Here is a 20,499-nt window from a genome sequence, read left to right on the forward strand (position 1 = left end):
TCTCCATCTCTCCTGTCGTCGGCTCCCCTTTGCTCCTTCCCTCCCTCTTGGGCATCTCTTTGCCTTCTCCTCTTCTCTTTTCCCTTCTCAGCCCACTCCTCCCCTCCCCTCTCTTATCCTCCCCATTCTAAATACACACAATTCATCTTCAGGCAATGAGGCTGTTTTTAAACCCTTCTGACTTAAGTGCAGGCTCACTTCCACACCTTAAGGCCTGCAGTTGTTTTTACCCTCAATTCAAGGGAATGGTCTATAAATATTGTTGAAGTCATAGTAGTAGTTGTGGAGCAATGCAAAAACAGGCTTCAATAAGAGCATTAACAGTGTATTAATTCGTAATTCGAGTACGCTATAGTTATTTGTAGTGCAAATACAGTGTACATATTGTATATATACAATATATATCGTATTGTATGTAATGTATATATAGATACATGTCCTATTCTGTATATCTCCTGTAGGATTTGGCGCCATCCCCTGCATGCGTGTGTGTGTGATGACTGCCTAGCTGGTTTTATTTGCTGTTCCTAAAATCAATTTGCTAGTTGGCAGGCTTGTTGTTCCACCTTGTAAAGCTTTTAAAGCAAGCATTGAAAGGAAAAAAGGAGGGTGTTGTGGTTAGAGTTGACTCTGGCACTGGGTTCAGCACTTGTCTACTAGAAGGCTCCTTGAGCCCAGCTAAATGACCTGAATCTAGATTCAATTGAAGTCGCTTTTAGATATAATTAACTTTATTAATGGCAGAGGCAACATTTAAGATAAATCATTGGATTATCGGCTATAGTTAAATTACGAAATTATAGCAACAATAAACCATTATCATCTCTGCAAAAACACCCTGTAGTACGAATTATTGGTCATTGGGTTCCATTGGCTAACTGTCTCTTCTATGAGTCTGCGTTTGTGTCTGTTAGCTCTATTCAGTTGCGAGCATCCAGCTGCCTACACTGAACAGCTATCTGGCTGATGTATTGATCGCTCCATCACTCGTTGATAACTGGTAGCCTGCATGAGTAAACCAACCTGACCCATTAACTCTCAGAGGCATTGGCTGTCTGAGTTGGCTGTAAACAAAAAGTATGCTGTGTTTGTGTGTGTGTGTGTGTGTGTGTGTGTGTGTGTGTGTGTGTGTGTGTGGGGGGGGGGGAGGGGGGGGGGGGGGGGGGGGGGGGGGGTATGTGTGTGTATTCTCCTATGACCTCTTTCCGGCAAAACATCTGTCTTTCTCTCTTTCCCTCCCTCTCTCTCACTCGCTTTCTCTCTCTCTCTCTTCTCTCTCTTCTGTCTGTCCGTGTGCGTCACTCTTCCATCTATTGACTATCTTTTTTTCCTTGAGTTACCCTCTCACTGTCCCACTCTCTCTCTCTCTCTCTCGCTCTATCTCTTTCTCTCTCTCTTTCTCTCTCTCTCTCTCTCTCTCTCTCCCTCTCTCTCTCTCTCTGTCTCACTCTCTCTCCCTTCCTACCAGTAAAACCCTTAGTGTCTCGCCCATCCAACCCATCCATCGCCTTTGATTAGTCATACGGTACTCTCTCTCTCCGCCATCTGTTGACCTGTTCCGTAACCTAGAGGGGCTGTGCCCAGCGATGTATCATCTTTTTCGTGTTGTGATAATGTGTGGAATCTTTCATTTACTGACTGGTATTAAACCGATGTTGTGTGAACAAATTTGGCAGACTTCAGTGAGGCAAGAAGACAGTTTGTGCAGAAACCATTTATATTTTATTTACATATAGGTCAAGGCACATCAAGTAAATTGTATTTGTAAAGTCCTTAATCACAGTTACACTTTGAACAAGGTCTTGAACAGGCCATATATCTTTGTCATGGGGTTGATTTTTTTAAGGTTCTGGTTGATTGATTGATTGAATATCACTACAGTTATCTCACCTGGGGGTCCCCTTAGTTATTATCAAGCATAATAATGATTTATGTTGAATATTAGACCGTTCCAGTTCTACAAGACTATTTGTGAAACGTGTGTTTGCCGTATAATATGCTTGCTCTGTGGAAAACTTCTTGACGATGTAAGCAGCGTTCACTCATCACTTGAGAGTCTGGGTTAGCAGCGTGTCACTTCCTGTTACACATAAACAGCCTCCATCTTAAGTGACACGCAACATTACTGAAGACTCTTACCATCTAGAACTAGAAATACTCCAATGCCAACAGGAAGAGGGAACATTCACATCATAACGTCAAACCCAAACATATTAAAACTACAGTACATGGATCAAAGATTACTACAATTAATGGCAATCCATTTTAATCATTGATCTTTTTGTCACACATTTACCTTTTCACTGTTTTCATTTCAACATTGTTCTCTTGTGTTTTCTGGTGAGAATTAGCTGTGGGAGTTATGTGGCTTCCTCATAACGGTATAATTGTTTATTTTCTTAATCCCTAAAATGACCTTGTTATACAAACATATTTCGCTCAATTCAATAATGTTTGTTCAATAAAAATATAATGTATGTACAATGTACAAATTAATCCTACTTAGTAGTTGGGTGAACTAATGTAAGAAGAATATGTGTACAGTTGCAGTGCAATTTAACAAAGTATAAATTATTTCCTTTCTTTCAATTTCTCTCAATTAATTCCAATTAAATTAAAAGTGTTTTATTACCATCGGAACTGTATATGTAAACATATAATTAAAAATGATGTAATTAAATTTATTTTTATTTTGACTAATAAAACCCTCCAAAAAAAACACTTGCCAGCTGCCAAACACCACCAACGGCCTAATGTTAATGTTTGTTGGGTCATTGTGCAAGCACATTAAAGGTGCTGTAATATTTCAGAGTTGTAAAGAGAGAGACCAAAAGAACACCAGGGAGCTATTAGCATCCCAAACAAATGTCCCCTACCTCTTGGCTCCCTTTGTCTTTGCGTTTCTCCACAATTGAGAAGCACATTCACACACCTGTCATTGACAGACAAGATGGATTCCCTCATCCAATCAGGGAACAGCACATTCTAAAATCTACATTGTTTGATATAGAAACAGGCTAAGTCAACCAGAATAGACAGACAGCACATTTCAAGTTCTACTTATAATAGCAGAGAATAATAATGTAATTTCTTACAAATTGTAGCTGTCAAATCTTACCTACAGCACCTTTAAGCCTATTATCGTAGAGAAAAGTTATGTCATTATCTCTAACCCTCTCTCTCTCCTGCAGGAAAATCAAGACCAACTACTTCATTGTTTCGTTGGCGTTCGCCGACCTGATGGTGTCAGTGCTGGTGATGCCGTTCGGGGCGATCGAGCTGGTCACCCAGAGCTGGATCTATGGAGAGACCTTCTGTCTGGTCCGCACCTCTCTGGACGTCCTGCTCACCACCGCCTCAATCATGCACCTCTGCTGCATCGCACTTGACCGGTCAGTCTCTGTGTGTCAGAGAGAGTTGATGTGTGTGTGTGTGTGTGTGTGTGTGTGTGTGTGTTATTTGATTTGCATCATAGTGTGTCTGTGTAAGCGTCTGTGTGTGTGTGTCCATGTGTTTCTTTATTTAATGTCAATGTGTGTTGCTGTGTGTGTGTGTTTGCATATATGTTGATGTGTGTGGGGGAGAGAGAGAGAGAGATTGTGTGTGTATGATCATGTCAGTGTGTATTCGTGTAGTCGTAAGCACTGACACTCTGAAGTCCTGACCCCGAAGCGTCCGAGAGGGCGAGAGATAGAGAACATGTGGGAGAGAGTGAGATTTGTATATAGCCCCATGATCACGCCCTTCTTGGAGAACACACGATTTACCGTGTCATGTGATTAGGCACATTACCACACATTACCCGACAACCAAAACCAACCATGACAGTCTGTCCTTGCCTGTCCAACACCCTGTCCTATCCGATCAGCGCAGAATAAATTCAATGTTTGTTGATCCCTAAAGAAAGAGGTACAACAAATGAAGTAGGAAGCTTGAATTTCACAATCAAACATTGAATTTCACAATCATCTAGGCCAGAGGGGGGCAAACTACGGCCGCCAGTTCTGAGTGGCTCGCGAGTTCAAATAGAAATAAATATCTATGAACAAATATTTTTTTATTAATTCTTATAAAAAATAAGAATTAATTCTTAATGAAACACGTTATTCATTTATTTATTAAACTTTTATTGTAAAGACTGCTGGTGTGTGCGTGATCGTGATGAGGCCCATGAGTTTGTTTGGCATTGTAATTCAACTTTCTCATTGATGAAATATAACAAGTTCAGATACAGATCCACTCCCTGTGGTGAACACCTGTCAGCTGTGCTGTGCATTGCCACAGGAGTTACACCTGATCAAGCCCATCAGAGACTTAGCTCCTCCCACTGATTACTCTTTTCTAAGTCAGGGTTGTAATGCCTACCCTACATTATCAAATGTGGCTGCACTTCATTCACCTGTTCAAGTTCAGTGCAAACTGTCGAATCTGTATTTTCGTTGTGCACATGGTGAATTCAATGATTTTATTCACATTAATTTGTGTGGCTTTTAATTACAAATGCTTAATAAGAGTTACAGCAATATGTTTTATACAATCCAATCAAATTTTTAATTCCTCTGCCCTCAAAGGCATTCGGAATTTCTTATTTTGCCCACAATGAAAAATGATTGCCCACCCCAAATATCTAAGTGCAGTCTGTGTGTATACAAATCAGTAATGGAAAAGCTGCTTTTCATACTAAGACCTCACCTGAGACCAGCTGAATGATGGGGTCTGAGTATGGTTTGACGCATAAAACCAATCACACTCAGATTGAAACTCGGTTAACCTAACCTTATCTGAGAACCACCTGGGGGGCGTTGGAAGTCCATTTGTTAGCGGCCATGGTCTACACAGAATCTGATTGCGGATGGAAGTATGGATGAGATACTTATGTGTGTATGGAGTAGTTTTAGTCTTTTCTGCAGTGCTACATTTAATAATATGGACATTGCTTAGAATAATGTTTACAAAGCACTTCAGCAGATCAAAGACTTTTTGTCGTAATTAATCTGTTAAGACCACAATCAGACGATAAGACCACAATCAGGATTTGCATCAAGGTTGATTCACAAGTATGAAAAACAAATTAAATAGACACAATAAGTCATTAACTCCTGGAACCTCTTCAAAAAGGCAAAACATTGAAACAAATAATAGGCATTTAAGGAATAAATACTAGGATGGGATGTAATTAAGCATAAATAACAACGAGAGTAGTGAGTGTGATGGCAAAGCAGCTGGTAAAGTTTGTACATTTATGTTTTATAACATGCTGCTACAAAGAAATTGCTTTCCTACTAATATCTCAGCTTATTAGAATGTTAAAATTCTTATGGAAATATTTTGGCCCGCTGCATTTTCTTCCAAAAATATACCCTGTAGTTGTATCTGTCACTTTGCTGTAAAATGTAATGTTCAAAAAAATGTGCTGTTAATAAAGTGCATTGCACATATTTCAATAATGCTGCTGTATAGTGCTGGAGCTTTGCTTGAGGCATGACAAACTCTCTATTTTACACAAAATATAGTTTAATATTTTGACACATATTTCATTTTCTATTCTATTTGTACACAATGTTTCTATCTTGCGCAGAGCAGCCATGGCAGAAACTATCCCCCCCTGGGGAGGAATACAGTTAAGTCAACCTTGCTTTGAAGTCCACCACAGGATCAGCCAGGGGACCCAACAAACAGCATTTACCCAAAGTAGGGTCACCCACTCGGCCCTACCAGTCCCAGCTAGTACCCCGGTCTGTTTGTTTGGGATCTCACAGGTTCAGCTTAGCTGCTGATGGAAAGACCTAAATGGAAACCAGGAATCAATCATGACCGAGAAAAACAATTACAAGTAAACACGCGTGCAAGCACCCACACTTGGATGCATGTGCGGAAAGATCCATAACAATGACATGTGAATGCTTGACATTCAAGCATTCACAAACAACATATTTGATTGCTCCATTACTGTGTGTGGGCGTGGGCGTCTGAGAGAGAGAGAGCGAGAGAGAGAGAGAGAGAGAGAGAGAGAGAGAGAGAGAGAACACGAGAGAAGGGACAATGGAACAGCTGCAGTATAAATATGGAAGATGCTGAGGAGAGAGGAAATAGAGAGGGAAAGAATGATCTATAGAAGGGGGAGATAGCGAGACAGGGAAAGGGGGAGAAGGAGTGACTAGAGAAGGATTAGAAGTTGACGCAGAGCCTCCAGCGATGTCTCAAACATCGAGACACACCTATAGGGGAGGAGAGATATAGATAGATGGAGAGAGAGGGGGGGGAGAGATATAAACAAAGAGGGTGGGAGAGAGATAGAGGGCAAAAGAGAGACATAGATACACATTGAGAGAAAGGGGGAGGAAAAGGAGCCATGGAGAGCCGGAGAGAGAAAAAAGGGGAGAAAGAGCCAGAGAGAACGACTAAGAGAGATGTAGATAGAGAGAAAGCGCCATCAACAGTGCTGTAGTGAGGGAAGGGGAAGAGGGAGATGGCAAAATAATATAAGGAAACAGAGTGACCGCCAAGGAAGTGAAAGGGAATGAAAAAGCACTGCATGATGAAAGTAAAGTAAAAAGCAGGCAAAGAGGCTTTAAGACTGAACCACTAAGGTAGATATACATTATCTTCAAGACAGAGAGAGAGACAGACAGAGGGAAGGAAGATTGAGGGGGAGTGTGAGACAGGCAGCGAGGGAGACATTCATAGGGACGAATGAAATACACCAAAACAACCCAGAGAGAGAAAAAAAAGGGTTTGCTAGAATGGTTTGAAAGGAGGATAGAGGGATGAAAGTAGAGAGAAAATACTGATGGAAAAAAGTGCTCTGAAAAGGGAGAGAAATGAGCACACAGCACTCAGAATGATTGACAGAGAGGGAGAGAGAGAGAGAGAGAGAGTGAGGAAGGGACAGAGATGCACAAGAGAGCGCACTCGATTTCCACAGTCGTGCAATCATGTGAGACATTGGGGGCGGGGTTTACAGAGCCATGAGGGAGATAATGACAGACCAGGACTGACAGAGGAAAAGATATAGAAAGGGTACTGCGTGGACAGGCTATAAGAGAGAGGGACAGACATGGGGATACTTGCAGATAGAAGGAGAGGGAGACAGCAAAAAGCGAGATGGAGAGAGAGAGCCCGACTGTGACAGTGATATAAATCATAAGAAAGGATAAGAACAAGAAAAAATAGGACAAGAAAGAAAAAGAAAAAGGGAGAGAGTGATGCCCAAGGAAGAGAGAGAGAGAGAGAGAGAGAGAGGGGGGGGAGTTAATAGCAGAGAGAGAAAGGGAAAGAGAGAGTGAGTGATAGATAGAGAGAAAATAGACCTGCTGACCGGATGCAGTGTAAGGAAAAGCAGAGGAGGAAATGATTAGCCTGAATAAACTGAGATGAAACCGAGCCTGATCATACAGCTTTTAAATTGCCCTCATCGTCACCTTGTTTACTATCTACATCTTAATCATCGTGCCTTAGCTGCTCTTTAATGACATGTTTCACTTGGTCGCCTCATAGTAAACAGTACTAATTATATGACTCACAATCCCAAGATTAATTACACAGTGATGATGATGATGAAGTTATGGCGGCAGGGGGGAGTTTAGAAAAAATGGTATAACATTCAACCACCTTTATTGGCAAGTGACACATTGAAATTGCAGAGGCACGGAAATAAGTGAAAATATATATGTTTGTGGTCAAAAGGTTTTGTCGCACGTAGCATGTCAGCCGCTATTCGCCATGGACTGTGCGTAACGCGGTAGCCAGCGTTGGCAGTGAGCCTCATCTAATACCTGATCCAATGTCAAGCAGATCTGCAGAAAAGCTAAACATTGACCATGGCGAGTGGAGCTGTCCTTAGCCTTATGCTAATCCACTGCAAGGTCTGTGTGGACGTGTGTGCATGTGCTTAGGTTTGTGTGTGTGTTTGTGTGTGTGTGTGTATGTGTGTGTGTGTGTGTGTGTGTGTTTGTGTGTGTGTGTGTGTGTGTGTGTGTGTGATTGTGTGTGCGTGTGTATGTGTGTGTGTGTATGTTTGTGTGTGTGTGTTTGTGCGTCTGCTTAAGTTTTTGTATGTGTGTGTGACGCCCACTCTGTGCGGATGGGTCTTCCGTTTATGTGTATATGTGTGTGTGTTGTGTTTGTGTGTGTGGTTGTATGTGTGTGTGTGTCTGCAGCCATTCAGCAGAACTGCAGCAGGACGTGTGGAAGTAGAGGCTCTTGACCTTTTTCTAATTCAAGAGTGCCTTTCAAGCCAGACACTAAGTTCCCTCTCTCTCCGGAGTCAATGATTACTGTGGAACAGCTCTCACTGGGAGTAGGCTGACACAGGATTATACCGACACATTAGACACCCAAATGAATCTCTTAATGTCAAAACATACGTACATTCTTAATACCATCACGGACACAATAGGGACGGGATGTGATATTTTAATACAGATTTATGCATGTTTATTCGTTTTTAAATTGCTACCTTTCAAGTTTTCTATGGAGTTACCAAAGCACACAGTGGCAGGTCTGAAGCATGAGTCATCACTAACTAAGCCATCAGAGGCAGGTTGATGATGCACTTCTGGATTTTAAGCCCCTCCTCTTACACTCCATTATAAATTAGACAAGGTGATCCAAGGATTCATGGAGGAAGGGGAAACAATCACTTCTTGATCACACGATCATTCAATGAAAGCGTTCATCCTCCAGGAGATGAGAACCAGCCTGACATCTACACAAGCCTTCAGTTTGAGACACCAGGGAAGTAAGAGATCAATAAAATGTTGTCTAGAATTTCTCAAGAAAGCATTTGCAGTGAATAATGTCCACCAGTAGAATACTGTGGTTGTATAAGGCAGCTCCCGGTGTGTCCACCACGAGAAGACCGTGGCTGTACTTGGTCGCTCCCAGTTTCCAGCCGTTGAAGACTCTACTGGGCACGGTCCTGGGGTATCATGGAGTTTGGTAGAGTGACCCTGGCAGACCATCAGTCCATCCACCTTCCCTTTGAATCATGAATGAATACATGTGTCTGTGTTGAAGATGGGCGGTGGTCAGAGGGGGGTGGTTGATTTAATTGAAGCTGAAGCATCTGGCTGTCCTTTAATCTCTTTAAGGAAACATCTCGCTCAGCAAAGGAGTTCGCTCACAAGCACACACACACATATACAAACACACACACACACACACACACACACACACACACACATACACACACACATACACACACACACACACACACACACACACACACACACACACACACACACACACACATTCATATCCAAGGGCGTACACAGACTTCCACACAGGCAAACATGTCCAATATGACTAGTCATGCAATGTGTTGCTCTTGTATTCTGCATGGCGGATGGGGTTGTTTTATCTTGTTCTGTTTTGTTAAGATGGCTTGAACTTTGTCGGGTCTGGACCAAGGGTTACACTGGCGAGGAGCCGGATAAACACACACACACACACACACACACACACACACCCACACACACACACACACACACACACACACACACACACACACACACAAGCACACGCAGATACATACGTGTTTGTTATATTGCAATATTGACATAAGTTGCATCATGTACAACTCAACTATGTTTGTGTGTGTGTGTGTGTGTGGGTGTGTGTGTGGGGGGGGGGGGCAGGTACTATGCGATCTGCTGCAAGCCGCTGGTCTATCACAACAAGATGACACCTCTGCGGGTGACACTGATGATCGGGGGCTGCTGGGTCATCCCCACCTTCATCTCCTTCCTACCCATAATGCAAGGCTGGAACAGCATCGGCATCTACCATGTGGTAAGTGTTGTCTGAGCACGTTGGAATGGTCCTTGTAACGATGTCCTTAATTTCATTCATTACATCAAGGACATTTAGCAGACGCTTTTATCAAAAGCGACTTACAATAAGTACATTTTTCATAAGAAAGTGAAAAAAAATACAACAAAGATAGCTAGGATAAGGAGCTACATAACTAAGTACTATAATTAAATATGACATACAGTCAGTGTGTACATTAAGTGCCAGGACGTACAACACACAGTAAGTAGGAGGGGTAGACGGGGTAGCTATGCAGAGCCTAGGTGAACTCTGAACAGGGGAGTCTTGAGTCTTTTTCGGAAGCTGGTGAGCACCTCTGCGGTGCCTACATCGGCAGGGAGCTCGTTCCACCATTATCTCTGCCCGATAGGTGAGAGGGGAGAAGGAGGGGAGGGTAGGAAGAGGGAGAGGGAGCGAGGAGAGGAGTAGAAGATGGGTGAGGAGGGAGAAGGGAAGAGGAGGAGCAGATAGGTGAGTAGGGGAGGGAACAGTAGAGGAGAAACAAAAGGAGGAGAGGAGAGGAGGGAACGAATGGTAAAGTTAAGTGACAATGGGAGGGGAGAGGGGAAGAGAAAAGGAAGGAGGAGGGGCAGGGGGAGACAAAAAGAGAGCTGAGAGAGGAGAGGGGACACAAAGTACTCATCTGACCAAGGGAACGCAGAGCTGAATTATACATTCATGTCTGCCTTCCTGTCTGTCTCTATGTCCGCCTGCCTGACTTCCTGTCTTTTGTCACAGACACGCTCGCTCTGCACTAAGAGGTTTTCATCATTACGTCACCACTGGTGTGGTGCGTGTTTGTTTGTGCGTCTATGTGTTTGTTGTGCTTGCATGTACAGACACACAAACAAACACACAGACGGCAATGCACACAGATCCCGACTTACATTCATTCTTTGCAACGCTTGAATGAAAAAAGGCATGCACGATGAATTCAAACACAATCACGTTTAACCACATTGTGGGGTCATCAGGGCCAGCATATGAAGTGACTTGCCATTCTCTGAGGGTCTCATTAAACGCTGAATGTTGTCCCAACACCTCGCCTCCAAGCCTGGCCCTGTCCCCACCACAGATCCCTGGAACACCGCCGGAACCATGGGCCAAACACCAACAAGGACTCTGAATGCAGATACAATACCAATGACTCGTACTCCTTTTAATTTGTCTTCGGGCCAGGATATAATACTTGGACTCCCAGGCAAATGGTACTGGGATAGCAATCTAACAAGTAGGCGTCATTGTGTAAGATGCCCTAACACCTACGTCCTCCTTAATGACCTCCATCTGAATTCACTGTATTTCTCCCTAGATAAAAGTGTCTGCTAAATAACAAGATAGTATGAATCAATCAATAGGTGCAGTTGTGGATAAAATCCCACACTTTAACAGTTTAACAAAATAAGACAGGTCAAGAAGGACAAGGTTTGAAAGATTAAGACTTTGGGGTCACTTGCACAGAAAAACCTGAGTTGGTTTGCAAAGAACTCTTGATCTGGCATTAGGCCTCAGGTTATATTCTTATCAGTGTGTCTTCCCCCTACCCATTAACTAAACATGCATTCATCCTCCTTCCCTGAGTCCTTAGCCTATTACAGTGAAAAGATTTAGCATTTTGAAAATTACAGTGTAAAGAACTTACATCCTAAACATTACAGTAATATCATGTGTAGGGCAGTAAAAACCTGTGATTGAAATCTACTCGTCACCTTATTAATTACACTGATTTAAAACAGACATAATAAATCACATTTGCTTATGAGATGAGCCATGTTTAAACAAATCCCTATGCCACATGGGATTAACATAAAGATAGGACATACGTAAACACAATGACAATCTACTTAGAGAATAAGCATGCATTCAAACAATTGATAACCACTGTATGTGATTGTAGAATACATTCATAAAGCAGGCAGTGTTTGACTCTAACTGTAGTATTAACTAGTTAACGTTAACATCCACACTGGTTTAGTATGTAGGCAAGATATTACTTATGCTCCTTTTAAACCTCAGTAATTTTCTACCATAGTAGCAGGTAAATAATAGCCTTGGTAGGGAGTGCCATGAAATGCTTCCGACCCCATACAGGCATCACATTGCATGCCATTTTATACCAGGCTCGTTATTTAAAAATAACCCTGTGTCCTCACACAGTCAGGGAAACCCGAATCAGTGTGGATATGGAAGCAACTATCTGAAGGGAGTCTGTAGAGACGTGACTGATACAGGTTTGTATTTGACAACTCCAAGAGGAACAGTTTCTAAACAGAAATAATGTTAACGTTTAAGGGACAACTCAAAAGTGATGTTTGTCGCCTTGGTTCCGCTTCGTCGTATTCCGCTGCTGAGGTTCCTTTTTCCGCTGCATTTAAAACTAGCTGCATTTACTCTACAGCGCCCTACTCATCTGTCTCGCCTCTCCTATCTCTATCTCACAGGCAGCACATCAACACCCCATACCTGGAGACAGAACAGGGACTAAATTATAAACACATGTCCACATCTGACTGTGTATATCTTGATATATACATACATTAGATTAAAGATCCTGCTTATGGCTGGTTCAGACTACACGATTTAGGCCTGATTTGCAGGATCCTACACAATTTTGAAAAGTCGGCGACGAAACGAGGTCTTGCAATGTGAAATGTTTGCGATCAGAGATTGTTTTGTCTGCGACGTTCGAAAACCCCACAACGAAAAGTTTGGCATGCCAGAGTGGAAATGAATGGTGGCGGAACCCCGCCACCAGTTGCGTGAGGGAATCCAGCGAACAGCTGGAACTCACAGGCAGTGTTTACTAACTAGACCTCACCGCACTACGCTGAGGAACAGTGCCGAGTTGCGTGTGAGGTGAACGATACAAAGTCAAGATTCTAGAAAATCGCACTCGAATCTTTGATACAAAGTTTGTAGTGTGGCCAGTCTTCCGACGAGACAAACCCCGATTTCATGATTCTGTGATCTAATAGTGTGAAATGTTAAATCGTGGAGGAATATCTGAGAATCGTTTAGACTGAACCAGCCATTAGACTTAATATCTCCTACTGCATAGTACACACCAGACGTCTGAACGGATGAATACTTAATACGTAGTATAGCAGAAAAAAACTGTCACTGTTTGCATGCCCCATGGAGCGCACACTGCACGTGCAACACTTTGAGATACAATCCCTAGTGGTCCATTCATGAAATGAAGTGTGGGAATTGATCATACTGGTGTTGCTCAGCGGAAGGACCAGAGGTCTGTGTGATTAATGACCTCCTGTTTGCTCTGACTCTTCTCTAGCTCTATGGGCTCTCGATCAGCACAGTGGGGAATAAAGGTTTTACTGAAGGTCTTTGGAGAACGCCCCTCCTTTAACGGTGTGTGTGTGTGTCTCTGTGTGTGTGTGTGTGTGTGTGTGTGTGTGTGGGTGTGGGTGTGGGTGTGGGTGTGTGTGTGTGTGTTCGCGCGTCTCTGAGAATATCCAGCTGGGTTTGCAAAACATTTGCAGAATATCAATTTGCCGGTATATTGTGCAGTATTGACTGTGTTTTCCTTCATTTTGCTAAGGACTTTGCTAAATTATGTTTCAAAGATCACCGACTTCCAGGCCTTGAATTTAGATATCCATTGTAGCTGCTTTGTGTGATTATTTAAAACACAGGGTCATGGACGAGCTATTGGGTCATGAACGTCTGATCAAAAGGTTTATTTTTTACTTTTATTGAGAACTGTTAATAGGCTCCTCTTCCGATGGAACTACGATCGAAGAAGCTGAATGCAGTACCACAGAAAACTAAAGTCGTCAGCACAGCAGCTAGTTAGCACCTCTACGGTCTAAGGGAAAGCATTTAGAAACAAAACATCCAGCCAAATCAAAGCCTAAATGCCAGACAAATAATAGCTTTGCCATTTAATTAAAGGTTTCGATGTTAACTCGTGTTGCCACGACTAATTACGTCATTGCATTTAGCCCAAATGGGTTTCATTTTTTAGTTTTCGGAATTTCTGTAGCAGCACACGAAGGCGTTGAAGAGCGTATGTGCTCCATGTGTTCTCTAACCATGTCCCCTTTACCCCGCCGGGCTCCCTCTAGGTCGAGGAGCGACGCTACAGCGAGGGCAGCAACTCCACCTCGTGTGTCTTCATGGTCAACAAGCCGTACGCGCTCACCTGCTCGGTGGTGGCCTTCTACATCCCGCTGGTCCTCATGGTGCTGGCATACCAGCGCATCTACGTGACGGCCCGCGCCCACGCGCGGCAGATCAGCATGTTGCAGCGGGCGGGCGACGCCGGCGACTCGGCCGCCAACCAGCGCAACCACCGCATGCGCATGGACACCAAGGCGGCCAAGACGCTTTGCATCATCATGGGCTGCTTCTGCCTGTGCTGGGCGCCCTTTTTCATCACCAACGTGGTCGACCCGTTCATCGACTACACTGTGCCGGCCCAGCTGTGGGTGGCGTGCCTGTGGCTGGGCTACATCAACTCCATGCTGAACCCCATCCTCTACGCCTTCCTCAACAAGTCCTTCCGACGGGCCTTCCTCATCATCCTGTGCTGCGGGAGGAAGCGGTATCGCCGCCCCTCTCTCCTGGGCCCCCGGGGGCCCTGCACAGCCACGCAGGTCAACGGCTCCACGCACATGCTGAAGTAAGTCGCAAATCGCTGTATTTGCGTCATGGAGACGCCGGCCAGGGGTGTAGTTTGTCGGGGCGGGTGTGGGGGGGGGGGGGATGGGTATTGTCATGTTGATGCCGTGATCGTTGTGAGGATGGCGTGGTCGTGATGACTCTGTGGATCAGCATTTAACATTAACCTTTCAAGCTACTCACATTTAAACGGTTTGGTTGGGTGTGTTTTCTTCCTTCAGAATTTGTACGGCTGTCTACTTCTGTCTATACTGATAAAGTAGATCTATTCTTTGATAGATCTAGCGTCAGAGTAGGTCTATTGTTAGAGTATATGTATTGTATATATATATATATATATATATATATATATATATATATATATATACAGGGTGCGATTTGCCGGTGGGGATGGTGGGGATTATCCCCCCCTCTGGTTTACATGTCCTACCCTCTGCTGAATTATTTTTATCCTCGGTGGGGATAAAAATTATCCCCCCCACCCAAAGTATTTTCACCATTACATCGTAATAATTAACAACCAAAATACACAGGGTCCGTCTTCATTTTGAAACATTTTAAAATGTTTCTCAAAATTATCCCCCCCTCTGGTTTTTTCACAAATCGCACCCTGTATATATATATATATTGGTTGGGATGTAATGGAAAAACATCTGGTAAAGTAACATCCTGACCAGCCTATGATTAAGTGAGAGACTTCAGGATGGTCCTCCTTCATTTTACAGGCTCACGTTTTCCAGCCCAACTTCTGTTTTTTATTTTCCTGTTTTTGTCTCCTGATAGCATGGACGGATTAGGAAAAGCCAGCCCTTTGTATTAATATCCTAATGTCTGAGCCTGATTTCGAAGTCCGGGGTATAATGGACTGGGTGCATTCTCATGATAAAACGCCAACCCCCACTCCTCCTTTAAAGGCTACTGGGTCGGCACAGTTGGTGGAATGGTCGTGTCTGAATGGATGGGCATTAAAGATGATGAAATTAAAGGATATTCTAATCCTGGTTTGAAAGAGCAGAGTTTGGAGCACACAAAACACTCTGATTAAGATTCACACAATCAATCCTGTCACCTCTCCGGCTGATTTCCTGCTGGCCCATGGACATCTGAATGGAGGTCAGACTATTCATATTAAACACATTCACATTCACATTCACTATGTGTGCTAGCGTTTTCGTCTCGCTTCTGGACAGAGAGAATGAAGCCGGCAGTGGTCTACCTGTGTGCAACCTTGGTAACATAAATGTTACTGTGCAAACCTGCTCATGCCACATTGACTTTAGAATACAAATTGACATGGATCATTGATTCAAACACTGTTCAAGATACTAAACACTACACCTACATTTAGTGTTAACCTGCACATAATTACATACTAAACTGAGCAAATGAACTTGCAAACCAGCAGACCATTTCACATCCAAGTATACATCGAAGACAACAAATGCACTTTCATACAAGACAGGTATGTATTTGGAGGTGTTTTGTGTGGCTTCTCACCAAGTATTGAAGCTATTTAGCTTTTTGTGATCTGTTTATCTTCTAGTATTTATAAATACTAACTAAATGTAGCTATTGACTTTATTTAGATGGAGCATTTTAATTTCCTCAAAATGTAAACCGTAATGCCGTAATGACGGCAATGATGGTGATGATGATATTTTGAGGGTTACAATCTGCCTCCTCACGGTACTTTATGTGTCTTGGTTGTGTTCAAATATCGTGTTTTCAGACATGGAAAAGGAGAGTTTGCCTTTAGAAGTATTTCAGCAGTATTATCTTGGGCATTTTTTAAAGGGCATTTCCTATCCAATCTGCTGAAGTATGCAGTAGCGATATCAGTTTCTACTGCCAGACAGAAATAAATCTCTCTTTGGATTAGAAAAAGCGTTATATATCAAAAAATGAAGATTGTGTTATGAATAAGTTGTGGTGGTCCCCTCAAGGACTATATCTCAGCCTTTACTCAGATCTTCTTCAGAAACGCTTTACCTAATGTCTGTAGCTACCTTTAACAGATTCATACAGTATTGTGAGATTCCAAGCTCTATGCTGTATTGAAGCTACCCAGCCTTTTTCAGTGCTGTTCTCTAAACTCCAAAGCAAAGCTATAAAATAAATCACATGAGTTTCAGCTAGTACCGCGCCAAACATCTCCTTATCCTCACAAACATTCACTTTATTCATCATGTCTGCTATGTGGCAAGACAATTTTATTTTATTGAATAGATGGAAGACTAAAAAGCAGTGTGTGGTGTGAGAAATCTGGAACCGTCTTCGCAATTACTCCAACTACATCCAATCTCTAGCAATGGAGAGAAATGCATTCTGTCCAATATAATCTTGCAGAACCTCTGAAAGTGTTTTCTGACGCATTGACTCAGCCCTGAAGGGCCTCCATGAATCATAATTATGTGATATTTAGTTGGTTTCAAGCTTGATGAATCTTCTGAAAACATTCAAGGAAGAGGTGTGTACGTGTGTGTCACATGCCTTCTGCTGTGTTGGGGATGTTATTTTGTTTTCTTCCTATTGCGTTTTATCCAAGCCACAGCGCTACGTGTGCTTTTAATCATGAAGTTTTGTTTTTGCTTGGTTTAACATAAGTCTGTTGAGTGAAATGGGAAACAATGAAATGGAAAACAATCAATTTCATAATACAGGCGCTCAATTAAGGAGTGTAGTAGAACCATTAATTTCCACTGAGGTAAGCATACCGTACTGACACAAGGGTACCTTTTAATACCTGATAGTAATGTCCTGGACAGAACAGACACGATGTCACCTAATCATCAGGTCGCATCGCCCCCACTACCTCTCTAGTTGCTGCTTGTGGGATTTTACATCATCGTCCTCACGGTTGACAGTACTCACAGAAGGTCGATTGTCCAATCACATGGACAAACTCGCACAGCACTACGCATTTATTTGCATAAAGTTAACTGAAGTTCTACTATTTTGCTGCCCCTTCAAAACACCACAAGCCCCCTCACACATGCAAGCATTGATATAATAACTTGCACCACGCGATATATAACGTCTAATACAAAAGGAATGTTCTGTTATTATCGTATGGACACACTCTTATTATTGGCAACTGCAGTGGGAATAGGGCAGTGGGGAGTTTGTCTTGGTCGTCACTGGTCGTCATGGGTTCGATATTCAATCACAAACCAAAAGTAAAGTAGATATAAATTGATATTATCGCAAAATGAACAAGCTATAAAATGAGATCCTGTGGGGCAGAAGTCTGCGTCTCTAACGGGGCTTTCCTTTAGATCCAAGACGGATCAATAATCCCCCTAATCTCATACTCCTCTCACTTCGGGTCTGTTCTGCTTCACGTCAGGCTTATTCAGCATATTTCCCAATATTTACTGGCTTATCACTGGCTTATGGTTCAGCTCTCTCTTTCTTTCTCTCTCTCCCTCACTTTCTCTCTCTCTTTCCCGTCCACTCTGTCATTCTCACTCTCTCTCCGGAGTTGGCTCTGAGTTTAGAGTCGTTGGCCGTCTTTGGACCATTCGAATGCAAGTCTATATTCATTATATTTAGGGTTCAATAGTTCAAAGAAAAGGACACGTGAACTCTGAAATATACCTTTTAATGATGATTGATAATGAGTATCACAACCTGGATTAATTCATTAACAATACAGCAAGTGTTGAATCCTTGATTTGCTCCTCTTAACTTTACTGCCCTAAATCATTTTACCTTCATTGAACACTTTTAACATGAGTCAATATACTTCTTCTAACATCACTGACTTTATTTTACACCCTTAATTTCTAAGCTCTAAGCCTTAGAAACACATTACATTTGTTATCCTATTCCAATGTCTATATTTCAACATGCCAGCTACGTGTACATGTGAACTGTGCATAGTAATGCTGCATGCAGGCAGGCATGCCTGCACCCACATCTACACCCACACACACACACACACACACACACACACACACACCTCTCATGCACACACTCACATACACACACACACACACACACATCTCACACACATACACACGCACACACGCACACGAACACACACACACACACACACACACACACACACACACACACACACACACATACACGCATACACACACACACCTCTTACTATTAGACAAGAGGAACAGAAGGAGAGGAGGACAGGAGATTCAAAGGTGGAAGGTAGGGAAGAGAAGGAGGAGGAGGGTAGAGGAGAGGTGAGGGAGAAGAGAGGAGAGAGAGGGGGGAGGAGAGGTGAGCGAGGGGGCAGGAGACATGATGGAGTAGAGGAGAGGAGAGGAGATAAGAGAATAGTTTGAGGAGAGGAAGAAGGAGATGAGGTTTAACAGGAAGGAGAGGACAAGAAGGGAGAGGAGTAGATGGAAGGTGAGGATAACAATGAGAGTGGAGGAGGGAGGAAAGGAGAAGAAGAATACAGAGGAATGGACGAGGAGTAAAAGAAAAGGAGAGGGGGGCATGGGAGAGGTGGAGAGGGGAGCAGAAGGGGGCAAAGGGAAGGGTTAAGAAAAGAGGGGAAAATAGAAGAGGAGAGGAGAGAAAAAAGGTGGAAAGGAATTGAAAGAGGACAGACTGAAAAACACAATTGATTCTTGTTACGAACCTGAAGTTTCGAGACTGGAGGAGTCAGCTGGATGGAGATCAGGCTTTGAACATAATGGCTGACCTTGTCTCCAACTGCTGTTTGCGTTGGTTAGACATCTATTCCACAGTCTATTCTATAAAACCCTCTCCCCAAAATGAGGAATGGTTGGGTGCCTGAATCCTTTTAACTAATAGGCTTGTTCCAACATCCCCTGACAACCGTCAACCAATCAAATATCCTCACTGCTACTTTCAACCAATCAGGTGTTGGTTCAATCTTTCACAGTTGGGAACTATATGAAGAATAAAATGGGTACAATAATTGATGCAATGACACACACACACACACACACACACACACGTGAATTTTTTGTAATGACACACACATAATGAATAAAGCTAATTAGTTTCTTATTATTTTTTCCCGGTATGAAAAACTGAAATTTTACAGGCTGACTTCTTTGTCGTGATTCATTTAACATTTACATCACATCATTTAAATAGCTCAACATTAATTGTCTGTTTCAAATTAGCACATCTAGTTATACCCATGCATTTAATGTCAAAGCTTTATAAATCCAAATTAATAAAGTTCCTGCTGCAAAGATGCCGTGAAGCAAAGAAACCAAATCTTTTAAAATGTCTCCCATGAAACTCGAAGCAGTGAAATCCCATCCATCCCATCCTGTCAAAGCAGAGCTCATATAGGACTGCGCTGAGAACCATTGAAACAGAACTTTGGCTGTACCCCACCGCTAACTTGATGCTACACTATGCATAGCAAAGTCCCCTCTAAAATCAAAGCACAGGGGGAAACTAGCGACACAATGCGTAACTCTCCTGACCACCCCTGGAAGCCTCTGTGGGGATTTGTAAGGTATGAGCCAATGTGGTTCACTTACCCTGTTGATGTTGTTGTGAGGCTGTAATGATGTAATGAATGGGATATGGAAGCATGGCCTGTTTTCAGAGGTTGCTGTTACTGTTCTAATTAACGCAGTGTTTGTTCAATTTTAACCTGAGCAAATGTTACAATTATCAAAACGTAAAGTAGAGAGGAGGCAGTGGCACACTTCTCTCTCTCTGTCCTGCCCTCTCTTGCTCTCTTTGTCTATTTGTCGCTCTGTCACTCGCTCTTGCTCTCTCCCTCAGTCTCTGTCTCTCTCCCTCAGTCTCTGTCTCTCTCCCTCTTTCCCTGTCTCTCTCCCTCTCTCCTTTTCACTGTCTCTATCTCTCCCCTCTCTCCCTATCGCTGTCTCTATCTCCTTCCCTCTCTCCCTATCGCTGTCTTTCTCTTTCCCTCTCTCCCTCTTTCTCTGTCTCTCTCCCTCTCTCCCATTCACTGTCTCTCTCTCCTTCCCTCTCTCCCTATCCTGTCTCTCTCTCTCTCCCTCTCTCCCTATGTCTCTCGTTCTCCTCTCACTGTGTTTCCTGATGTGTGTTGGTGTGTGTGTCCTG

The 20,499-nt window shown here is 43.0% G+C and overlaps 1 protein-coding gene across 2 annotated transcripts in view; it reads left to right on the forward strand.

Moving 5' to 3' along the window:
• htr4 (5-hydroxytryptamine receptor 4) overlaps window positions 1-20,499 on the forward strand; it is a gene marked incomplete at its 3' end in the record, with an annotated part of 79,852 nt that overhangs the window by 48,837 nt on the left and 10,516 nt on the right. For both annotated transcript variants that reach the window (XM_079744558.1, XM_079744557.1), the window contains 3 exons: window positions 3,192-3,392; window positions 9,639-9,792; window positions 13,899-14,455. In XM_079744558.1, coding sequence (XP_079600684.1) covers window positions 3,192-3,392; window positions 9,639-9,792; window positions 13,899-14,455 — 912 coding nt within the window. The remainder of the gene's footprint in view (window positions 1-3,191; window positions 3,393-9,638; window positions 9,793-13,898; window positions 14,456-20,499) is intronic.

Source organism: Pollachius pollachius (genome assembly GCF_949987615.1).
Source record: "Pollachius pollachius genome assembly, chromosome: 10".
Taxonomy (NCBI): Eukaryota; Metazoa; Chordata; class Actinopteri; order Gadiformes; family Gadidae; genus Pollachius; species Pollachius pollachius.